Raw genomic sequence first — 23,948 nt, forward strand, 5'->3', positions numbered from 1 at the left:
ATCATTGGTGTCGAAATAATCATACAACACCACACCTGTCCTCGGCTACGTTCTATATATCATTGGTGTCGAAATAATCATACAACACCACACCTGTCCTCGGCTACGTTCTATATATCATTGGTGTCGAAATAATCATACAACACCACACCTGTCCTCGGCTACGTTCTATATATCATTGGTGTCGAAATAATCATACAACACCACACCTGTCCTCGGCTACGTTCTATATATCATTGGTGTCGAAATAATCATACAACACCACACCTGTCCTCGGCTACGTTCTATATATCATTGGTGTCGAAATAATCATACAACACCACACCTGTCCTCGGCTACGTTCTATATATCATTGGTGTCGAAATAATCATACAACACCACACCTGTCCTCGGCTACGTTCTATATATCATTGGTGTCGAAATAATCATACAACACCACACCTGTCCTCGGCTACGTTCTATATATCATTGGTGTCGAAATAATCATACAACACCACACCTGTCCTCGGCTACGTTCTATATATCATTGGTGTCGAAATAATCATACAACACCACACCTGTCCTCGACTACGTTCAATGCATCACTGGTGTCGAGATAATCATACAACACCACACCTGGCCTCGGCTACGTTCAATGTATCACGTGTGTAGAAATGATCATACAACACCACACCTGTCTTCGGCTACGTTCTATGTATCACGTGTGTCGAAATAATCATACAACACCACACCTGTCCTCGGCCACGTTTATTATATTACCGGTATCAAAATATCAATACATCGGTACGCCCTTATGCAGCACAATTGTTACATCGTCACACCAATATTTGGTTGCATTTAGTATCTAACCGGTGTCCAAAGAATCCGTTAACGTCTTAAACTATCCTCGGGTTCGTTGAGTGTATAATTAGTGTCAGAGGAATCCTATAAGCAGTGCACCTATCTTCTGCTTCTTTTGTTAAACTACCGGTGTAATCTTTATTAAACTACCGGTGTAATCTTTATTAAACTACCGGCGTAAGCTTTATTAAACTACCGGTGTAACCTTTATTGAACTACCGGCGTAATCTTTATTAAACTACCGGTGTAAAATTAATTAAACTACCGGTGTAAAATTAATTAAACTACCGGTGTAAAATTAATTAAACTACCGGTGTAAAAATATTCCAAACAACACTTTGCGACAACACTCGGCACAAATAATGCCTTACCGGTGTCACAATGTTCACACAATGCGCCTATTCTCGGCTCTATTTAGTGTATCCTCGGCTGCTTTTTGGATAAGTAAGCGGATGATCACGACCCTGTTGCTATAATTTCCGGTCGAACACGTTATGTCCAAGTACATTTGTGTATGTCCTAAAAGCGGCATTGTTAATGAACATTGTACCACGGCATTGTTAATGAACATTGTACCACGGCATTGTTTCCAATAAGAAAACTTCCCATATGTCCATCTACATATGAAAAACGAATATACCTTTATGTTAGAACTTTCTGTTTCCAAAGCATTTCAAAATTTCCATTTTATTTTGTTGTAAAATCAGCAATAATATCGCCTGAGCAGATGATGCTTTTTTCTGAAAAATAATTTGGAATCTCTAAAATGTGTATATGCCCAGCTTATCATTCATATTCCATCACTCCATCTTTGTTGTTTAATTGTCAACTCCTTTACTAGTCTCGGGAGTGCCCATCAGACTCTTCCGACGAGTCTACCATTCTATCTAAAGTGCGACGAATATTTTCTTTCGATAAAGGATATAGGCCAAGACCACCCAGATAGCTGTATCCCATATCGCCTTGAGGAGTAGTTCCCAGTGCTGCGGGGATTCCATCCCCCAGTTCACGGGGAAGAAGCGGTAGAATACATCATGGCAGCAGTACACAACAATGGAGTTCATGCCTAGGGAATATTAAAAAGAAATTCACACATTCTCCGTCATGACAAAAGTAAGCTACTACGGAATTCATACCTACAGGAAACAAACCCCCTAATCTGGGACCTGCGAACAATAACACCGACGGTGAAATTGACCAGAATACACCATAGTAGAATTCATACGTAAATGTGACTTTATGACAAAGGATAACAAAAAAGTTCAACATGACCTGACAGAAAGACACCACAATGGAATCAATTACTTCAAAGAGATTACATATTCTCCGCCATGACAGAAATATAAGTATGAGTTGCTAATGATACGTTATCATTCATAACGTCATCAAAAGCATTCTATAAAGATTTACTCATAGAAGGATCTTTATACGCCAGAAAAAATGCACCACAGACAAATGACAGGCTGGAAAGTGTACTGCAATTTTGCATTTAGAATTAGTAAATACAAAAGTACTTCAATGAATCGTTTTTCTGTTCTAACTACGTTTTTTGTTTACACTTTGGTAGTTTCTAATGTTTTCAAGTACATGTTGTATTACAGTGAAATGTAAAACGTCATTTTTCATGTATATTGTAATTATTAAGTATTTAATTGGTAAATATATTTTAGCAAACATTTATACAGGAATGGTATTCGTTCTTTTTAAAAAATCCTTACTAAACTCCTGACCTAATGGCAAAAGTTAAAAAAGATGGATATGGTTTTCAATAAATCTACACGTACGTAACACTCATGTATATTTTCGAAGAGCAGAAATGTGTTAACAAGGAAGGGTATTGTATGAATGTGTTTTCTACTGTAATATAGTGTGTATCGAACTACATACCAGGGTATACGAACGGGTCTCCGTCCCACCAGTGGAGGATGTCGATGATGATGTAGAGAAAAGAGAGGACGATGAAAGCGAAGCTAGCGGTGACGAGAATGAAGGATACAGACCTGTGGAGATAAAAGGTGATCTGGAGTAAAATTTAGAATCCTTATTGAATTTTTACGTTTTACAAGAATAAAATCATGTTTTGCAAGGGTGAGTTTTATGCGTTTTTGCACCTACAATCAAACGATTAATTTCTTATTATTACTCCTAATTATTTTACTTTCATGGAATAATTCTGTTTGTTCCATCATGGGGTTATTCTGGTAATCAGAATACTTTACCCCTTCTTAATGTGTTTGCCTAGTCGACTAAGAATATTGTTAAAATCGTTTCCCTGTTTTGTTAACATTTTCAAACGTATAATATTGTTCCAACAGATTTATAGTGTCATACATATGGACAAAGAGAATTGGGCGCAAGTTTGTCCAACTTTATAATACATCTCCATATATTATTAAAATGAAGATAGGCTACAGTGATTTTTTTAAATGGAGGTGTGATAAACTGAAATCTATTTTTTCTTTGGTTGGATGAGTGATATACTACAGTCTATTCTCCTTTAACTGGAAGTGTGATATGCTACAGTCTATTCTCCTTTAACTGGAAGTGTGATATACTTCAGTCTATTCTCCTTTAACTGGAAGTGTGATATACTACAGTCTATTTTCCTTTAAATGGATGTGTGATGGACTACAGTCTATGTTCCTTTAACTGAAGGCGTAATACACTACAGTCTATTTTCCTTTAAATGGATGTGTGATAGACTACAGTCTATTTTCCTTTAACTGAAGGCGTGATACACTAGTCTATTTTCCTTTAAATGGTAACGTTTTCGTTTACAAGTCAGTTTGTGTGGCGGATACATCATTTCCATTGGAGACACCTACCAAAGATTTTTGTTAAGGGGTACCCAACCGTCGTTCTGTGAGGCCTTGCAGAGCAGTGCACCAATTCCACCCTATTCAGTAGAAACAGAAAAACATACTCTATCAAAACCTTTTCAAAATACCATGCATGTTTGTGTGATAATCAATAAAATTTGAATCAAATTGAATTGAAAATTGAATCGTTTTAACAGTATGAAACGTTTGCATTAATCTTGGAACCATACACATTCCCTGATTGTTTTATCTTTGTTAATGACATACCGTGACTGTGGCCCAGATGATCCATCGAGCTATCCTAGAACTGTGCTTTGGATAAGTGATGATGATACGTCCAGACTAAGAATAAACAACAAGCAGCAATTACATTAGGTTAGGAGATTATGTTATAGTCTGGTACGGTGTCATCCGATTACACCGAGCGCTCCTAATGACCAGGAGCTCTCTACATAACATACATTTTATAGGTTGTATTCGACAGATGGACGTAACACACATAAAGGTTTTTTATGTTAGACATTACACTCAAGAATAGGGTGCATAAGGGTTGAACGAATGGTACAGTAACGTACAACGCAAGCGAATGTTCGGCATCTCTTACGACAGTAAATAGGTTAACATCACTTAGGGGACAACGCTAACGTTTGACATTTCTTTTTCAGGATCCCTGTCACGTTGCTTTGTGGTTTTCCCTATATACAGTAACCTCCTTTTCAGGCGCGTAGCTAGCCCCTTTACCGTGTGTAAGCCCGACATTGGGTTGCCGAACGCCCCTTTTAAGGGGGTCTGGGGGTCTCCCCCATTAATTTTTTGTTTTCTAGAACCTCTCAGGAGCCATTTCCCACGTCCTGATGTCTGTTTTCTCGTTTTAATCCGCTAGAAAAAATCCTATTTTTTGTATATATATATACCTATGTACGTGGATCCAGTGTAATTCTGAAGATTAACCGTCGGTATTGCTTTTTACACCCTCCATACATACATTGTCTGGTTTTTACCTATGTATACTATATATTCAAAACTTAAACTCCACTTTATAGTATCAGCAAGAAAAAAAACCGTCATGAAAACCTATACTTGTCAAAATCATGTGCAAGCCCGGGCTTATTGGCTTACATGGTAGCTACGCGCCTGCTTTTAACTTCTGTTTTATATATAACTGTAGTACAATACTTCCGTTTTGAATATAACTGTAGTACAGTAGACCCGGATACTACCGTCGACAAGGTAGCTCAATTGGCTAGAGTTATACAATAATAATCTAAGTCCAGTGTTCACAGTCAGCCCCGCTGATTGTTTTCCATTCAGAACACTTGTTGATAAGGTTTTGTTCATGTCATCCTTAATATTTCTCGTAAAGATACTGCATGGTTTTCTTTTCAGGAGTTATTAAGTTAAGCTATAGTCACGCAAGGAAGAAGGTTTCCAACAGTGAGTTACAGTTGCTGGCAATGGTACGGGGATCCTTAAATATCCTTATAGAGAGAGAGTATCGTGAATTCAAATGAACAGAAATCAAGGTACAGTAACACAAAATGTGACAGGGGATCAATAAATGATGAGAACAGCAAAATATTAAAGTACGAAAGCCAAAACAACGAGCTTATAATGAACCACAAACCATACCTGAACACCAAGGAAACAAAGGAAAATTGAGGTGAGTGTACCGAGGATTCCTTCAGGGTCGTGTGCTGTAGTAGTCTGGTATATCCTCTGTCAATACACAGATAGTTGTCATAGGGTATATGTCATTAGTTTATTATGTTAATGACATTTTGTGAATTTGTAAGAAACGAAAAAGATAGACAAATATAAATGTTATGATCATATCAATTCAACACATTAAGAAGGATGGACACAAAATTATGATAAATATTTGAAGACGTTACTGGAAAGTTAACGATATTATTACCTTTGTCAAAATATTTGTGCAAGACCTCTACAAAAAAGGTGATCGATAAAAATCACATGTTGTAATGCATGTTACAGGATTCTTCAAAATTTAAATGTTACTACACACAACTTTACAGAGAAAGTTACCATAAGCAAAAACAGCTCTTTAAGGCTATGTTATTTTCTAAATAAAAGAGAGAGCACTTAAAAAGACTTTTAAGTGAAACAACTTCTGTTGTAAGCTTCTCATTTATAGAAGTTATCTTTCATACCTTTCGTTCATTTTATTTCTCTAAATGCAACGCAATAGCTGATACCTGAGGGGTTGGATGGTTATAGATGTGTTCACTGCCCAGTACCATCCTGTCGATGTAACTAGCCACGCCCCCTGTACAGTTGTAGTGTGCTCCTCCCTCACTCAGACCCCCGGCGCCTATGTATCCACTGGTTCCATGAAACATTCAACAATAAACCAGTAAATACATAAAAATACGTTAAAACATGTAAATAAAACACGTGACTATAATGTCGTAGCTATGGAAACAGCATAATGAGAGCATTTATGGCGGTGCTTTTTTGTTTTGTAGGTAACAAACTGAATCATTATGCTAGTGTGTAAAGTAGCAATGTATCATGAAAATGACATAAAAAATAGGAAATGCCACATGGTTGAAATAAACTTGACGGATGTACCTGAATAATGCATTTCTGTACTCATGTAATATTCTTATCGTTTCATTTTTTAGTGCTGAAATAAACAACTATGAAACATGCCTCAAGATTATAATAAACTGAACGTTATTACTTAAATAACGCATTTTAGTACTCGTGAAATGTTTAATTGCCTTTTTTATACTGTGTGCCTTTTTTGTTTACCTCCGGAATGGAAAAATATTTCAAGAGAATAATATCACAGGGTTCAAAGATTTAACATTTCAAGGGAAAAAGCTTGACCAATATAATCAAATATATTTAAAACACAATTGCAGACAAAAATCAAATATTTAAAGACAGTCCCAACGGAGATTGGCAATTTAGGGCAAGAGCCTTGAACAATAATCACAAGATATAACCTTATAGAAAATATCAGTTGAAAATGGTTAACTTCATCACGAGCATACTCCAAATGTATTCAAAAACACGAATTATCTCTCCTTGAATGGCTTAATCTGAAACTTTATTTTTTTATGGATGAAGAACATTTCATAAATTCAATTTTCGTTTTGCAAAACTAATTAAAACCATGTATACATTTAAACAACATTTTGTGGGTGTTCAAAAGGGGAAAACATTATATCAATATATCTAAAATACATTTCTACGGATGACTTAAGTTATATCTTTATCGCGTCAAGTTGATTATGAAATATGCGTGATTTGTGTGTGACGATGAACAACTTACGTGGGACATCCTGGAACTGGTACAAATACTGTGATACACACATATGCTATAAGAATGCCAAGGGCGACAACCCATTCGTGTAAATACAACACAATATCTCGAATTGGTGCAAAACAGCTCTCCTACACAAGAAAAGAAAGAAAAAAGCAAGAGAATATAATTACGCGTTCATATCATAAATAACACACTGTAGTGATGAAACAAACACCCCCTACTTTACTAAAATCCATCAGTTTGTCAATTGCTAAAATAAAATAAAAAAACAACATAATCATGTTTAGGCAATTAAAAAGAATGACTATTGTTTCTTACTGTCCATTCCGTACCATTGTAACGTGATTAAATATACGCGAGACAGTGATAATGCTGTAAGACATTTTCAACTTTGATATTGTGGAAAAGATAACAACAAAACTAACTTCAACATATTGTGCCAAAGTCCGGAGTACCACAGCATTGCGGAGGTGCTTATTAGACCGTTTCGGACAGTTAAATGTTATGCTAAATGTATCTACCACGTTAATACATGTCGACGAAATGTTCCATTTTGTGTAGTTTAGTTTTGTTAAGATTGATCAAGTATTATTGATTATTATTGTAATAAATAATAAAACATAATATAATGATATTTCACAACATTAAACACAGGGACAAAATGAATGCTAACGCTCTTATTTTGAAAAATATCACCAGATTATGTTACAGACGACATCACTTAAAAGCATGCAAAGTGTACTTAATTTACCGTCGATAGGACACGTTTTTCTGAAGATACAGCATATGGGTTTTTACCTTTAATCTCATAATATAAATTCATAAATAAATCCTAATACATGTTAGATGGCGTGTTACCTGATGCGAGTCAGCCTTCCGTGTAAAGACGAGTTCCATCAGGGCTATCACTAGATAAGTCAGACTAAAACGTTGCAATACGCCGGGAATTCGAATACTCTCCAGGTCTACAGCTGAATAACATGACATTAAATAATACTTAGAACGGTACTTAATATGTAATTTGCCATGACATGTCATAAAGGTAACGTAACGATCTACTAGTATGCTTAATAACCTGTAAAAGTACCTCTGCGTAATGCATTCAATAACATATTTATATTTAAAAGCACAAACGGTTTAGGGCAAATTCGTTATACCATATTTGTAAAATAAATACCATTTTTCCGGATCTACCTTTAAAATGAACACTTAATCCAAGTCTTTGCTAGTGTAGCATAGGACCCCGAAGTACAATGAATCAAGTAGATGATGTCATGTTACGATTTGTAGAAAGTCGATCATACTATTTGTTAGAAATATTATAACAGAGCTCAGGTTTGACCCCTGGCTTTTTCTTCTTCCACTTTATCAGATATATATTTTTCTTATATCTCTAATTATTTCAACTTCAAACAAATAACGCTGATGTGATTGTTTTGATTAAATTTTGAATGTCCGTTGTAGCAGAGGCAAATCATATAATTATATTGTGTTTGTTATTATTTCAAAACTTGTCAGAAATAAGAGAAGATTTACATCCATTTGAGTTATTTATCAAGTACATGTATCTTTATCCTCGATATCCTGGGGTTACGCTCACTTTCGCTCGCTACACCCTGGACTATTTCATAGCAAAATTGAAGGCTCAGTGTACACCGCCTTGTGGATGAGGCGAGAAGGCTTGTTTGGTCCTTTGATGTACATCAAAAGAATCTCGCGGTCGCGTAACGGTAAAAAATGACTGACTTTGAAGTCGAGTATCGCCCCTTTGTAATCTTCAAAGAACAAGTATCATCCTAGCGATTGGTCAGTTTTTTTTACCTGAGACCAATCAAACAGCTGGTGCCGGTTCGATACCGTGAGCGCAGGTTATAGAGAAAACAAATGAGCAGTATTAGTGTTTATCCTGGATATCGAGGATGATGTATCTACGGTTGTCAACGAATAGAATCTACCCCTAATAAGCCAATGAGAAGGGATATAAATCAAAATGAATATTCACATTTGAATATTTAATTCTTCAATAACACGAAATTAAAATAAAGACGAAACATGTAATGATATTGTTATTTAAATATCCGTAGCAGTTCAAGATCCTCGTACCACTGTCGAAACCTTTAACTACACATTGGAAACTTACTATAGCTTTGATAAATCATTTCTCAAAAGAGAACCACACCCTGCGGGTCTTGTATGAAAAGTAATAATGTAATCGACAAAATATATTCAACAACAGTATTCTATGTAAAAATTCAGCGGACTAGACCTAGATTCGAACCCTTGACAGCAGATTGCTATACTATCGCTCTAACCGACTGAAGTACCTGGCTAACGGAGTGTCCTGGCTCAACTGTGCTACAGTTGTGTCGAAAACGAAATGAATGGGAGGTTACTCTCTATATGAAAACCAACAGTACAATTGGAAATAGATCTTAAATAGAAATAATGAAATTATATATATCGTACATAATACACTTAACGATAATACATATAATATAATATTGTTCATTATATGTATATTGTAATAAAAGATGATTTTACAAATAGTATGATATACGTCTTATATATATTATAAATAACAGAAAATATACTTACGTCCCCAGTTAGTATTCAGTATAATTCCAATGGCGAAAAGTAGGATAGATCTTTTCAATATTTTAAAGAATATCCTTATTCGGGATTTTCCTCTTTTCAGCATTCCACGGAAAGAGAAATTCATTGCGGTTCCCATTATAAATATAAACCTGAAACACAGAACTGTATTCATTCATTGTTCATTGTTCCAACTAAATGTTTAAAAAAACAAATAAATCCTTATTTTTTTTTCCATACATTAAATTCACAATGTTAATGTTTAAGGTACTATATGATATAATCAGGTTTAAAATCACAGGAGGTATTATCTACAGGAAGGTATCAAATAAAGTAAGTAGGTAACTCTAACTTCGACTGATAAGTCAGAAATGTGACCGTGTGTGATTATTTCTCGCTTTTACTCAGTGTAACTATGCCAACATATAAACATTCTATAGGTAACATTTGTAATATCACGCATGGTTATATCGAATATTACGATGACGTCAGAAATTAATCAATGCAAGACGGGGTTTCCGTTTGATTTCCTAATAAAAAGCAGGCATTAAAAGACCATATGTGATTAAAAGATATCAACCCCAATCCATTCCTGCAACATAATAAAAAAGAACTGGTTTGCAGCCTCTATATGCCATTTATTATTCGTTTACAATATTCTAATCCAAAGACAACTTACCATGGGAAGACCAGGTCAGCTACAGTTAAACCATTCCAAGGGGGATGGTCAAAGAACCAGTAGCCTCCTCCCCCATAATTAACGAATACCATTATCACCAAGCTTAACCTGAAATATGAACAAATGTAGGGAAGAGTAAACCATAATGATCAAAGACCCCTTTACATGGCAGATGAACGTAATACATGTACTTGAGATTATACCTTTTAAATTGTGTAATGAATACAGCATGGCAGAAGTGCGTCCATCTAGGACTCATCTGTGTTGCTATGTGTGGAAGAAGGTGGGAATCTAAATTGGTATAAACTTCCGTTGAAACAGAAGGGGCGATTCGTGAAACCGTTAACTATATGAATTCAAACAAATAGTTGAACACTGGTTAATTTCAAATAGATAATGAGTGAAGTGTGTAGAATGAAATGCACATTTGATAAGTAAGAATCAGAATGTACTGGGGATAAGTGGATGTAATCAAATGCTTTGAGATATTTCTCTTTTGCTATCCTAACTTTAAATAATCTTCTGTAGTCAAAACGTAATTGCAGGTAGCATACAATAAAATTGGTCGACTGATCTGATTGAGTGTAAAAAGAAATTAAATTGAGGGATGAGATATGAGTATATTTTAAACCGGAATGATATCAAACAGATCGAATGGGGAAAGGTTTTAGATATGCCTAGCTCGATATCCGACCCCTGTGATTGACAGCCTGTCAAATGTCCCGTTGATATTGAAATTGTATCAATGTTCTTTTCATCTTTAAATGATATGAATTAAAGGATTTATTGAAATATTAAAAGAATTTGAGAAATTAAAAGAGCAGTTAAAAAGCTTTTACTATCTTCTTTATTTTTTCTTTTACAAATGTCACTATGTATTCAAAGTGATGCTGATCCCTGTTTTATCTCCTAAAAACGTTTACAGTACATTTTTTCCAAACAACCGGAAGGTTGCTTACTAACGATCGATGATGTTGATACAGTTGTATCTGTTCATATAGAAAATCATTATACCAAGCTGTTAAAGACATAGGACTTCTTTGTATACTTGCATTATGCCTACATAATCGATGTGTTAAGAAGAATATGGTATACTTAAAATATTTTAATCGTCCGGTTCGTACCCTCTAAATGTATCCAGTGATTTCAGCCTTTGTTTCCGTGGTTTCTCTTTCACAGCCTCCCCTGTATACAGCGGAGGTCGTATGTCCATCTCTACGGCCCCGTAGCTGTCGGGCGCAGTCTTCGTCACAGTTTTCATGCTCTGTTTAAATAAAACTCAAATACATTTCCTATCTGAAGTTAAACATTTATGTCGAATATCGGGATAAGAACGTTTGTAATTGTTTTTATTATCATCAAATAAAAATAACTGGGACTGAATCAGGGTTCAAAAAGTTCAAGTACTGAATTAACATGAATTGAATCGCTGTTACTTTCAAAAGTAACGCAACCCAATGTTAATCCGTTTATTTAATGAAGATTGTAACATAATTAGGTTGCAAAACATGGATTATATTTTTGATATTACCACATTGTAATGCTGACGGTCTTCCAATACGGTCTTTTGGAAATATTATAGATTTTATCGAATTCAGTTATCAAAGTTATCGAAAATAACATATTGTTGCGAATTAATTTCACGTATCAGTTTACCCGTGTTACTTCGCTAACTCACTACTTTCAGTATGGTAAACGTGGTTGGACGCACATTTATCGTGCGATTAATTCTTTGGGTGCTCTTTTTGTGATATAATTGAGAACACATTAGTATAGTACTTTTAGTTTTCCCTTTCAGATGGTATGGGTATGTACACATTCATATATTATATCTCTTATTTTTAGATTGTATGGCTATGAACTCAATTACTTTCTTCAATAGCATGGATGATTACACACAATACATTTAGTTCCAGACCGTTTTTAGATGGCATCAATGTTAACACATTAACATTCCTCTAATACTCTTTCTTTAGTTTTTACATTTTCTAACATTTTAGTCCTCTCATTTTAGATGGCGTGGATGTGAACACAAAGGTATATTGCTCTTCTTTCCTCTGATGGCATGGTTGTAAACACATAAGTAAAGTACTTTTAATCGTCTTAAATACCAGATGGCAAGGATGTAAACAATTGTATATTTCTTTTATTGTCTTTCTTAATTGTATATCTGGTATGGTTGTGAAGTCAAAGGCGTATTACTTAAGTGTTCTCTGTTACAGTATTAATAGGAAATCACAATTAGATTAATTACTTGTCTTACCGTGACGTGCAGGTCGTGCTTTGACCTTTGAGATGGATCGGTAATGTCGGCCGACCGTGTCCGGGTACGTTGTCTACAAGGTGTTAGTGTTATATATTATGTTAGTCAGAATGTGTATGCGGAATATATCAAACATAAAACAATAAAATTTAATATAAGGTTAACATGTACGACTGGGGACATATCATATCAATTAATACGGTTATAATTAATGATAAGGTGCTGTATAATTGCCACATCTTGTACACGAATGTAACGGAGTATATTGCATGTGTATGCTTATTGTAAACATGAAAATGGTGTATATGTATGCATACTGTATATGTATTTGCATAAGAAGATATAAGTAAATCATGAATATTTCATGTATATGTATGTATACCTTAAACGAATGAACATTGTAATTGTATGTGCGTGTATATTGGATGTATTCAATGTAGGTTGTACATGGATCTAATGTATTTTTATACTATATGTGTATGCTTATTTTGTCCTATTTAGTTTGTGGTATTATACAGATTGGTAATGCCAATCTATAGTACAAGAGACAGACGCATTTAACAAATTTCTCATGCTCTCAAACTTATTCAATAAACAGTATTTTTTTTGTAAAACAGAAGACACATTCAGTGGGAGTTATCCCCCTTGACAACTGTTTTTTTTCTTTTTTGGCACTATGACAAATTTATAATAATTATTATGTAAAATGTACAGTAATTTCTTGTGTATTGCCTGCTCCGTCATATTGACCAGACATTTAAAATCCGTTTGACTCTGATGACAGATTTTTCTTTTTACAAAAACAGAGCCGGTAATATGAACTACTCCGTGTTGCATACATTCGGTGATAAAATCTTGAGGACTATATTAATGTGTTTTTGAAAGATATCACATATTTCACACTGTCTAAAGCTTTGCGTAGACATTTCGTCTCATTGTCCGCTTAATAACACATTCTTCAGGTGGTATTTTGCAATGTTAGAAAATAGCCCGCTGGCCTCAGGCAAGAAATTACGGTGCACGAAACTATGGGGATACACAATGATATTGCGAGTCTGGTGAACTTAAACTTGCAGTATAACGATAGTGTTATGTTTGTCTGGTAAATTTGTAGCGATATGATAGTGATGCTTTGTCAGTTAAATGAGTGTTTTATTGAAATGCATAACTGATAATGTGTAAAGTGGTTACGTGTAGTTCTGTAACTCCACCCAGTCGTGTTCATATGAGAAGTGTGACCAGCAAGGACAGGAGCTGACCGTACAACAAGGGATGAGCGTGCAACAGCCGGATTGTGCATCGTCCGTATGGTGGTGAAGGAGGCTAACGTGTGGGTTACGGCCAGTCACAGCTCTTAATGTTGTAAATAGGTGGTAGGTGTTATACAAATGTGATGTCTCCTACGGAGCCCCATATGATGATAATGTATCTACATAAATATATTTAGGCATAACAATTATTCGAATAATCGTTCTAAAACCCATTAAGGGCATGAGATCCAGTGACGTAAATGCATTCATATTTCATAGAGAAATTGTAGAAACTTAAATAAAGTGCTGTAGTTTTTACGAGCATTCATGAGTGTTACTGACATTGTAATACTTTTGAATAGCATATTGTTGTACAAAATGCAAATATTGAATTTTTTATTTTATTTCATGACATTACCTTATTTTGCTTAAATCTATGTCCTTGTAAAAAATATGGCTAAAAATATCAAATAAGGACTTGAGTTGGTATGTAAACATTATTGTTGAATGTAAATAATTGCATTACAGACGTTGTGCTTGATATCATAGTTCTTAATCAAGAATATCATTTTCATGTGAATATATTACAGCATTATTTATCTACCAATTGAGAGAGCTGATGTATTTGTTTGACATGCCTATTTATATACCTGTAGCAGTATCCTACGACTTTAACGAGGATGGCGAGTCCTATCAGTCCCGCGAATACGAACAGGATTGCTGAAAATATAAACAAATCCATTAGTTTGCCAATATTCATCCTCTATCGCGTGGTTATTAGGATATATAACTGATTTAATTGATAGAACACAAACCAAGAGAATATCGAAGTGTTAACAGAACCATAATCAGTCTAACTTAGAATCGATAAAACTAAGGCAAACTATGGACAAATAAAAGCTTAACGTGGAGACCCGTGAAAACATACAAGGAAAATAAGACCAGGTACTCCGTAAGTAATAATGATAATAATAAAAATAATTCGAGGTTCTTATATACCACTCTATCACAACATTGTCCGTAGGTCGTCTTATAGCGGTTCACAAATTATTGTCCGTGGTTATAGGGCCTTTGCAACCAGCCAACCTATTTCTCAACTCCCTAGGAGCATATAATGCTGCCATTCCGACGCTCACAGCTAGCATTCAACAATTCTAGCACTGCCCAACAACTTACTCATTTACAGCTAAGTAGACTAAACAAACGGAGTAAAGCATCTTGTTCAAAGATACAACAAAGTGCCGTGACGTGACTCGAACCCGCAACCCTTCGGTCACGAGCCCGGCGACCTACCACTAGACTACCGTTTCTCCTAATGAGTAATGCAAGTAATGTCACAACCTCGTAGTAAGCCCCAGGGTAGTTAGAACGACACTAATAGATAGCATATACAGTTATATTACAGGGTCAAGCAATATATTTTAAAGAAAACAATTTGTTATAATAAATATATGAAAAGAACTTACGCATTTCCGCCGGAAGTGGATCATTGTTAAGCTGGATGTCACACCTTTCTGAGGTATACGATGAAAAGTTGAGGAACAGCCAGTAGTCGCCATTCTCTTGAAACTTTTCCTCAAATCTATGATATGAAACAATATTTTAATAAATAATTGCTGTAAAACAATGATAAACTTTTCCTAATATTGATCGTTTTCAAGTTTGACTATATTTGTGGTCGGTGCCTTGAGATAATCCATTTAAATTCATGTACATATGAAGTTTTAATTTTAATCTCCTCGAAAATATTCTAGTTTAAAACTTTTGCCTCTATTTAACTTTCACTTTTTTCTTCCTCTGTCACAAAGAAGAACATACCATGACAGGCGGAATATTAGCGCGTAGCATGTTATATATAACAATAACTTTTCAAGGGTGAAATTAATAGTTGGATAATATGGATTTAACCTACAGAAATAACATACAGCCAGTACAATATTGTGAATCAATATCATGCATTTGATAGACTTCAAAGTACCATTAAATAGGGCTGTGAATGCCACATGTTTCTTTCGTGTTCTATATGACAGGTCTTATTTCACTTAAGGATGTACTCTTCTGAGGTTTCAATCACGTTCAAGTCTCGTTTTGATCTAAAGTAATGGGATTTGTAATATTTAACAACTAATGATCAAATTTATTGGCAAACACGCATCTGAAAAATATGTCAAAAAACTAGATGCCTGTTGTTTGCAGAACTTTTTTTACAAGAATTTAAAAAAAATACCAATTCGGCGGCCATTTTGAAAATGTGTATTTCTTGTGCTTCAAAAAAGGCCAAAATTTCACCTTTTTTGGCACTAGATTGATCACTTAAATTGTCATTGTGTCGCCATTTTTAATTGTAACAGGTTCATTTTTGCTGTACAACTTTATAATGTTCAATATGATAAAAATAATATGCAACAAACTGGAAAATTTTACATTATTGATATTTTTTTGCGTATTTAGTGTAACTGAAGCACTTTTGATTTTTGACCCCGAAAAAAGTAAAAAATAACACAAATGATAATGGGACAAAAAAAGAAGCACACTGACCCCCCATTTTTTGTAGATGTTTTAGAAAGAGAAACACGTTTTCATTTAATTCATTAAATATTAAAAAAAAGTTAAATACCAGAACTTTTTATATCAAGCGTTTAATCTGTAAAAAAATGGTAAAAAATGAGTATCTTTCATTAAAAAATAGGGGGTAGGGGTAACTAAAATCGGTTTTTTGAGTTAAAACAATAAGATTAAGAAATTTTACTTCCATAATTTAAAAGAAAATAATATTTTCAACAATTCTACAAACATTTATACATATCTGATAACACACTTGGAAGAAATTGTATGAATTTGTTCTGCAAGTGGTCAAAACCCAAAAAATCACCTAAAATTACATGTTGTGGTAAATTGGTATCTTTGACCGATCATAGCACAAAAACGAGCACACGGACATATTTTTTTTTTTTGCATTTTCTACTATGCCATTTACTTCTTTTTCCAAAAATCCATATAAGAAAAAAAGTTTAATACAGGAAATTTTTGACTTCTCAGAGGTGTACATCCTTAAAGCAATCATAATAACCTTTTGATACTTTCATTTATATTACTTTTATGTTAATCAAACAAACCACATAAATAGAGCAACAACTGATTGTTGCTTCACTTAAGGATCCTTGCCCATTGTACTGTGTTTTTTCCCTTTATACAGTTACCTCCCCTTACGTTCCCCTTATATAACTGAGGATATAACTTATCACAGTAGGGCCAGGACACTTCCGTTGACCTCGTAGTTCAATCGATAAGAGCGATAGTATAGCAATTTGATGTCCAGGGCTCGAACTCAAGCGTAGTCCTGCTAAATCTGTACACTCAGAAAACTGTATTTTTAATATATATTTTGTTTATTTCATCCGTATTATTTTTTCAATAAAAGTCCCGCAATGTATGGTTTTCTTTTCAAACATGATTTATCAAAGATTTAGTCATGCCTGAAAAACAGTTTCCAATGTGTTGTTACAGTTGTTGTACGAGGAAATGTAGTTTACAGCAGTGACGTAAGTAATAGATATCCAAACTAAGTAGGAATCCTAACGACTAACCGAGACCTTTTCATGATTCATCAATAAGCCTACAAAGCTTTCAGCTTTTTCTAACTAAAGCCTAAATAACGGACTAGGAAAATGTATCTGTCTTTCCAGATGCTTCAGTAACGGAATCAAGTAACAACCTTTTTTCGCATTAATGCCTTTTTTAAAGTGATCACTTATGTTTTGAATCATTTCAGGTACGTTCAGAGCAGTTGTGATACTGGGTAAAACAAAATATCTTATATATTCTATTTGTAAAATATTGCCAAAATTCAGCGGGACCAGATATTCAAGAAAATTGTGAGTCAGTAATAACGACAAATCTATACTACAAATCTAAAAAGAAGCAAAGGACTTGACCATGCCGTACTCGCAAAATGTCTCCAGTACTCCATTGGGAAGGTTTCTCTGAAGCTTGAGCCTTGTTGGGAAGGTTGTGTTGACCACCAGAGTTGTAGTGGTCAGACCAGGCGCCTTACCCCATAGCACGTACGGACACTGTAAACAGGAAATATAATAGTATCATTGTGTTTTAAAAATATAAATTTTATTTAGTTTACAACAGTAATGAAAAAAGATATTTCAGTGTGTTTTATTGTAAGACATATTTAAGACGAAAGGCCGTCTGATTAGATTGGTTTGGTTTGTATTGTTTAACGACCTATCAACAGCTATGGTCATTTAAGGACGGCCTCCCCTGAGTACGAGATGCATGCTTGTAGTGTATGCGTGTGTTTTGGGAGGCTGCGGTATGTTCGTGTTTATCTCCTTGTAATAGCGCGAAACTGATGTCGACTTTATAGTGCTACCTCATTGAAGCATACTGCCGAAGACACTCAGCAGGACACCCCACCCGGTCACATTATACTAACAACGGGAGAACCAGTCGTCCCACTCCCGAAATGCTGAGCGCCAGGCAGGAGTAGACACTACCATTTTTACAGACTCTGGTGTGTCTCGGCCAGGGGAAAGAACCCAAACCCTTCCTCACAGGGGCGAACGCTCAACCAAAGGCCAAAAGTGAGGCAGTGCCAAGGGAGACATTTGGAAGAAGAAAGTTCTTTAGAAAGAAGAGAAAAGATAAGTTTCCAAAATTAGTCGCCTTTTACGATCATGCAATGGGGCCGCAGGTACAAATCTTACGCTGCAGGGACAAAGTCGTCTGATCGATTGCTAATTAAATGAAAAGAATATTTATATTACCTACTTAGTATAAAATTGTTTTGTTGAGTATGCCTTTTCCTGAATAAAAATTGGTATTAATATTATCAAACAAAAATTCCTTTCGTTAAGATTGTTTTTTTTTCTTTCCTATTCCACAAATGCAACAGCTGCTGCTATAGGATGTGGCTTTAATGTCAGTTATATTTTAATGATTTTAACAATGTTGTCTAGAGTTACATGACATTTTACAATTATATGATAAATATAAGTTTTATGGATTTTCCCGTAATAAATATTACAAATATTAAAAATTCCAACAAAGAAAGTGCTGCGCAATTTCATACATGATTCGTAATATCAGCATTTTCCTGTATCATATGGACATCTGTGATATACTGTGTGTGGGTCAACTTCACACTTGTATTGTCATGGATTGGCTGGCAAGGACAAAAATGAGTTGGTCCTGCGAGATATACCTCTTCTTTGCACAGAGATAATATCGATCTTGTCATGACAAATACGCATTGCTGACATTTTTTTTTTTTTTTTTAACTTATCTCAGAGATCTCGTCTATGCTGAATAAACATTACAATCAGAACCTGCCTTCCAACCATGAGAGTGTCTGCAATGCTCAAGGCCACTTTGTTCCTAACAGAAATTCACTGATGGGTGCCACAGATATTTTGCGCAGCAAACTCCTATCGGTCGTAACACCTAGCTCGCCTACTGTTTATCATCATGACATATGTTAGATACATGTTTGTGTTGACTTTGAGTTTTTGTTGGTGTTATCGATTTCGTTCTGTTCACTTAAACAAGTTCATAGACGGAGTATTATTTTTTCGGAGTTGTGCACTTTTATTGAAGATGTGTGAAAAAGACGTGTTTCAGATGACAAGATGTTTTCACTCAAAATTAAAATTAATTCCCTTTAACACGTATCTAGCGAAAATATTGACCACTGCAGCTAGAATGTTCAAATTTAATTTTTCGTCTACAGATTATACCGAACCTACCTATGGGTTGTACGGCATGATCCCCATTTGTATTTGCATTTCTTCGAAAGATAAGTCAGGGATCATTAAACCCTTTTACTGGCGTTTATTTGTCGACATCAGTGTTTGCTGCACGTCGAATTTGTTTGCAAAGCTTATCGCTTATAGGTGTATAAGATATATATATTGTGCATGTAGGGAAATTGTTTTGTAGGTAATATAACAACTTTGATATATTTTCCCCCTGGAAGACGGTATGAAATGTGCATTAGTCGTTGAATTAAATAGCCTGCTCGAAATATAATGACTTCACTTATTTTGAATTATTTACCCCCGCTTCATCAAAGTATTGTTTTATTTCAGATAGCGGTAAAATAGTACCAACAACGTACACTGTTTAAGACACACGCTGACATGTGTATGTTAGATATGTTAAATATGCTCAGAAATACTTTCCATCTCCGTTACTGACCTTAAAGCACTCTGTGTTGATGTAGAAGATGGAGGTAGAAAACAGTACGGTGGAGTTGATAGAAAGCCAGGCCTCGTCGAACTGGATAACGGGTTTGTTATCATCATTCCTCTCCGCTACTGCTTGTGTGACGTAACCTGTCGTAGTATAAACAAACGTCCTATCAACATCTGAAGTCATCCATGTGTGTTGTGTATGTGTGCATGTGTGTTTGTGTGTCGGGGGCAGGGTATGTTGGATCTTTGCCTCCTTGTGAAAGCGCGGATCATAGTATAAACAGCAAACGTTTTTTCAACGACTCGTGCCTGGTTGATTTGGGGCAATCAAAATGGTAAAACTAAATAAGGTGTATCATGAATAGGAGATGTATCACTGTCTTATTTGGGTTTGCTAAAGAGAGTTCATACTTTCTTTCTGTTTTGGGAACCTTTGGTTTGTTAATGCGGATAGATCTTCTAAGGAGGTAATACGGATTATTTTTATTAACGAACTACCAAGAAAGTATGGGAAAACGGCGCAATATAGACGATTCATTTTTCAAGACAAAGGCATATATACGACTATATTTGTGACGCCATGTCTATGTCGCTTAGACGCATGGACTCCTCTATGCCTAACAGCGATATGATAGATGCTTACTCGGGGTTATTGGAGTGTTTTAGTCTCATATGTGTAAAAGAGATGATTTTGATGATAGGTCTTTGTCACAGGGAGGTTTGTATTACTCTGACTAATAGAAATATGTGAGATGGTTAGTTTTTGTCACAGTGGATATGTGATCAATACCAGTCTGTATCACTGGGAGGTTTGAACTTCTTTTTGCGAGAGATGTTTATGCCTTTGGTTTATGTCACTGAGGGCTTTAAATTCCTCTGATTAAATAGGATGTGTTAAATGATTGTCTTCGTCACCGAGAGGTGATTTCATTTGGTGTTATTTATCTATATGTTGTTCATGTTTTGGATGACCGCGGTAATGCATTAAATAAAGACTATTCGGACAAATAAAGATAGTTTTTGTTTGCTTAAATTTTGACTCTTCTGACTAACTAGTGTTATTTATCTATATGTTGTTCATGTTTTGGATGACCGCGGCAATGCATTAAATAAAGACTGTTCGGACAATGAGGTCGGTTTTTGTTTGCTTAAATTTTGATCTTTGTCAATGTTAGGTTTTGGTTCCTCTGTAAGATGTGCGTTCAAATATATTTGACTCATCGAGGTTCGTGTACTCATAATGTTAATTTCACTTAGTTTAAAAGAACGATAGATATGTTTAACCACTTCTGTTAATCACCTTTCCTGGCCCCTAAGGAAGCGCGCTGGTATAACCAGCAACGAGTATGTTTCAAAGTCACAATCTCAATTGATTCCATCAATTAAGAAATATTTATAAACTGCTTTTGCCATGTTAATACTGTATTCCGTAAAGGTAATAATTTGATAGAATCTGATTTCCCGTGAGGACATTGACAAACTGTAACATTTAGTGGACACGGCCATCCTGAGTATATCACTACAAAGGAGTGACACTATGAAAGTGAACGCAAACCAAGTCCCATTGGCTAAATTGCATTTCGCCGTGAGCTAATTCTTTTGCAATTTATCTAGTGCATGTATTATACAAAGATATTTCTGATTGGATCAGTCTTTGCTGTATGTACAATGCGGAGCATTCTCTAATGGCAATCGACTTAGTTATACGTCACGTATCATTTACATTGATAAGGTAGTGGTATTTGTATACCTGTGTTGTGGCGAAAGAGTAGGATATACATGTATATATAAATATCCTGTGATGTATTTTTGAATGTAAATAAAATATGTGAAAGTTAATGATGAATATTGATGAAAATAGTTTTTATGGAAATAATATGTGTTTTAATGTATTAATTGCAAGAGAATGCTTTGTCTTCAATGCTAATTAAAAGTGTAGTTTTTTCAATTTAATTGATACGTTTGGAATGCAATTGTAAATATAAGATATCTTGAGCTTGGCGCACCATAACGCTTTTTTATTTAGAGTACAATGTTCGTTCCGCCATTTAGATTAATACAATTACACTGCGATCAATCTTATTGCCATGCTGATAAATAAATATATGTGTGTCTGTTTTTGTGCTAATATAACAAAACAGAGATGAATATTCATAACCGCTATGGTTCCATGGATCTGTCATGCCTTATATCAGACGATATATAATATACAATGAAGTTGGTTTCAATACATGACAATGGCGGCGTGATAATCACCAGTGTGTTTTATTCTTCCAATAACTGCTGCCTCACTGTCCGGATCGTCTATATGAACGAATTATACATTATTTTAATCATGACAAAATCCTCGCCTAAGACATCAAAGGATATTTATAACTCCTCTGTGTAGAACCAGCTTATACAAAAACAGCTCTTTTCCTAGAGTGATGTCTTTTTTTAACAAGCCAGACTGTCTTTTTCCACAACTCATGTCATTGTCACAGTTAACAGAAGTTATTTAAGCAACGAACAATCATACAAGCACCTAACTTCACAGGTATGTATATATATATGATGGCTCAAAGACATTGATAAAATGTTATGTCAACTATTCGGAATAACATCAGTAGCTGAATTAAGATTTATGCAAGTATCATCTTGCGGATAACCTGAATTGTGTTTGTGTTAGCTCTAATGGAGATGTAAGTCACTTCTTCCTCAATTGACCCAAATAGATATATGAAAGGTAAGTCTTGTCTCATTAATTAATTAACGGGATTGTCAATATCATCTTCGATACTAATATTCTCACTAAAGGAGACATATTACTGAATCAAATAAATGTATTCTCTCTTGCGTTCTGGACGATATTGAAAAAATCTGGAAGATTTTAACGTATGCTGTTTTGAAAATGATTTATTTTCTATATCGTTCATGCTGGTCTGGTGTGATTGGTTAGCATGACACTGTGTAGTGTCGGGGGATTTCGATTTGCCTCTAAGCATATCCAGAGTTCTATTTGTTAATATCTGTGTTAATGTATCAATATTCTAGCTAAATTGTTCTAGCTTTCTTCTATTTATCTGAATATACATGTTGAACATGTTCTGTATGCACTATAGTTGTGTGTGTGTATGAATGTATGAAGTATATGCTCTCCCTTCTGGAAAGGGCTTTAATAAGCGATTCATATGATTTATCCAATTGTATTCCTAATATGTATGTAATAAAATTGATTTGAAATGAAAAAGATATATGATATCAATGTATATGATATCATTTCAATGATATTGTTAATTACGTCACTCACTGTCAACTCTCAAAAATCAATACATGATGATGGCAATAATAGCTTATAATGATTAATAAGTATGTAGATGATTCGTTACAATTATGTTAAACGTTCATATGTCGTTAAAAAAAACCTTATATTTTCTGAAAAAAAAATAATGTAAGCCGTACACCTTTTAGGCGCATATCTGTATACTAAATCAAGACCATAAATCTTTAATACATAAAGATGTCGTTTGTACTAGCTGCCATGTACTTTATAATAAATAGATTAAGTTTAAGGTAGCATCATGTTGTATGTATGTGTTGCCATGTGCTATATGTACCTTAAGATAAATGACGAGTTAAATCATGTATACAGTTAAACTTTCTACCGTAGTAGTAGTCTACAATCAGTTAACACTATATTAAATATACCTGTATACTCACAGAACAGAAGAAAACATAAACGATTCCACATCTCTAAGGTTCTACGATGACACTATCTGAGCGACATTACCGGGAAACAACATACAAGAGGTATACATCGATCTACGACAGCCTCGATGGGAGTGATATGTTCCAGTAGGTATATATAAACATTACAAACTACGACAGACGATAAGGAACATAGATATCACGTGATAGATAGATGCGATAAGCTAGGGACTATACATCACCGTGATCAATGACGAATGCCTACCTCTTTACTAAGATCAAAGTGGATGAGTTGTCAAGCGCTCACATCTGGACCCTTGTAG

General features: G+C 34.9%; 1 protein-coding gene across 1 annotated transcript; it reads right to left on the bottom strand.

Annotated features, from left to right (window-relative positions):
- Positions 1 to 726: 726 nt before the first annotated feature.
- Positions 727 to 23,748, bottom strand: LOC110448038 (heparan-alpha-glucosaminide N-acetyltransferase-like). The gene is made up of 17 exons (XM_021494069.1): positions 23,638 to 23,748; positions 19,943 to 20,079; positions 17,681 to 17,808; positions 15,202 to 15,317; positions 14,386 to 14,455; positions 12,486 to 12,558; positions 11,347 to 11,486; positions 10,223 to 10,330; positions 9,547 to 9,695; positions 7,810 to 7,922; positions 6,958 to 7,079; positions 5,873 to 5,999; positions 5,289 to 5,375; positions 3,927 to 4,001; positions 3,666 to 3,736; positions 2,728 to 2,840; positions 727 to 1,906 (listed from the first exon to the last, which is right to left on the bottom strand). Exons 1-17 carry the CDS (start codon positions 23,666 to 23,668, stop codon positions 1,728 to 1,730), a joined length of 1,839 nt encoding a protein of 612 aa, XP_021349744.1. The 5' UTR covers positions 23,669 to 23,748; the 3' UTR covers positions 727 to 1,727.
- Between the last annotated feature and the right edge of the window lie 200 nt (positions 23,749 to 23,948).

This window comes from Mizuhopecten yessoensis, unplaced genomic scaffold, assembly GCF_002113885.1.
Source record: "Mizuhopecten yessoensis strain PY_sf001 unplaced genomic scaffold, ASM211388v2 scaffold3805, whole genome shotgun sequence".
In the NCBI taxonomy this organism is placed as follows: domain Eukaryota; kingdom Metazoa; phylum Mollusca; class Bivalvia; order Pectinida; family Pectinidae; genus Mizuhopecten; species Mizuhopecten yessoensis.

What these genes read in the sequence shown, in the direction of transcription:
- LOC110448038 (XM_021494069.1), bottom strand. Translation starts at nt 23,668, where the DNA reads ATGTGGAATCGTTTATGTTTTCTTCTGTTCT. An exon ending in GTACTGGAGACATTTTGCGA is followed by an intron (nt 15,318 to 17,680) that starts GTACGGCATGGT and finishes TTCATATCATAG; the next exon opens with ATTTGAGGAAAAGTTTCAAG. An exon ending in GGAAGGCTGACTCGCATCAG is followed by an intron (nt 7,080 to 7,809) that starts GTAACACGCCAT and finishes TTTCTTGTGTAG; the next exon opens with GAGAGCTGTTTTGCACCAAT.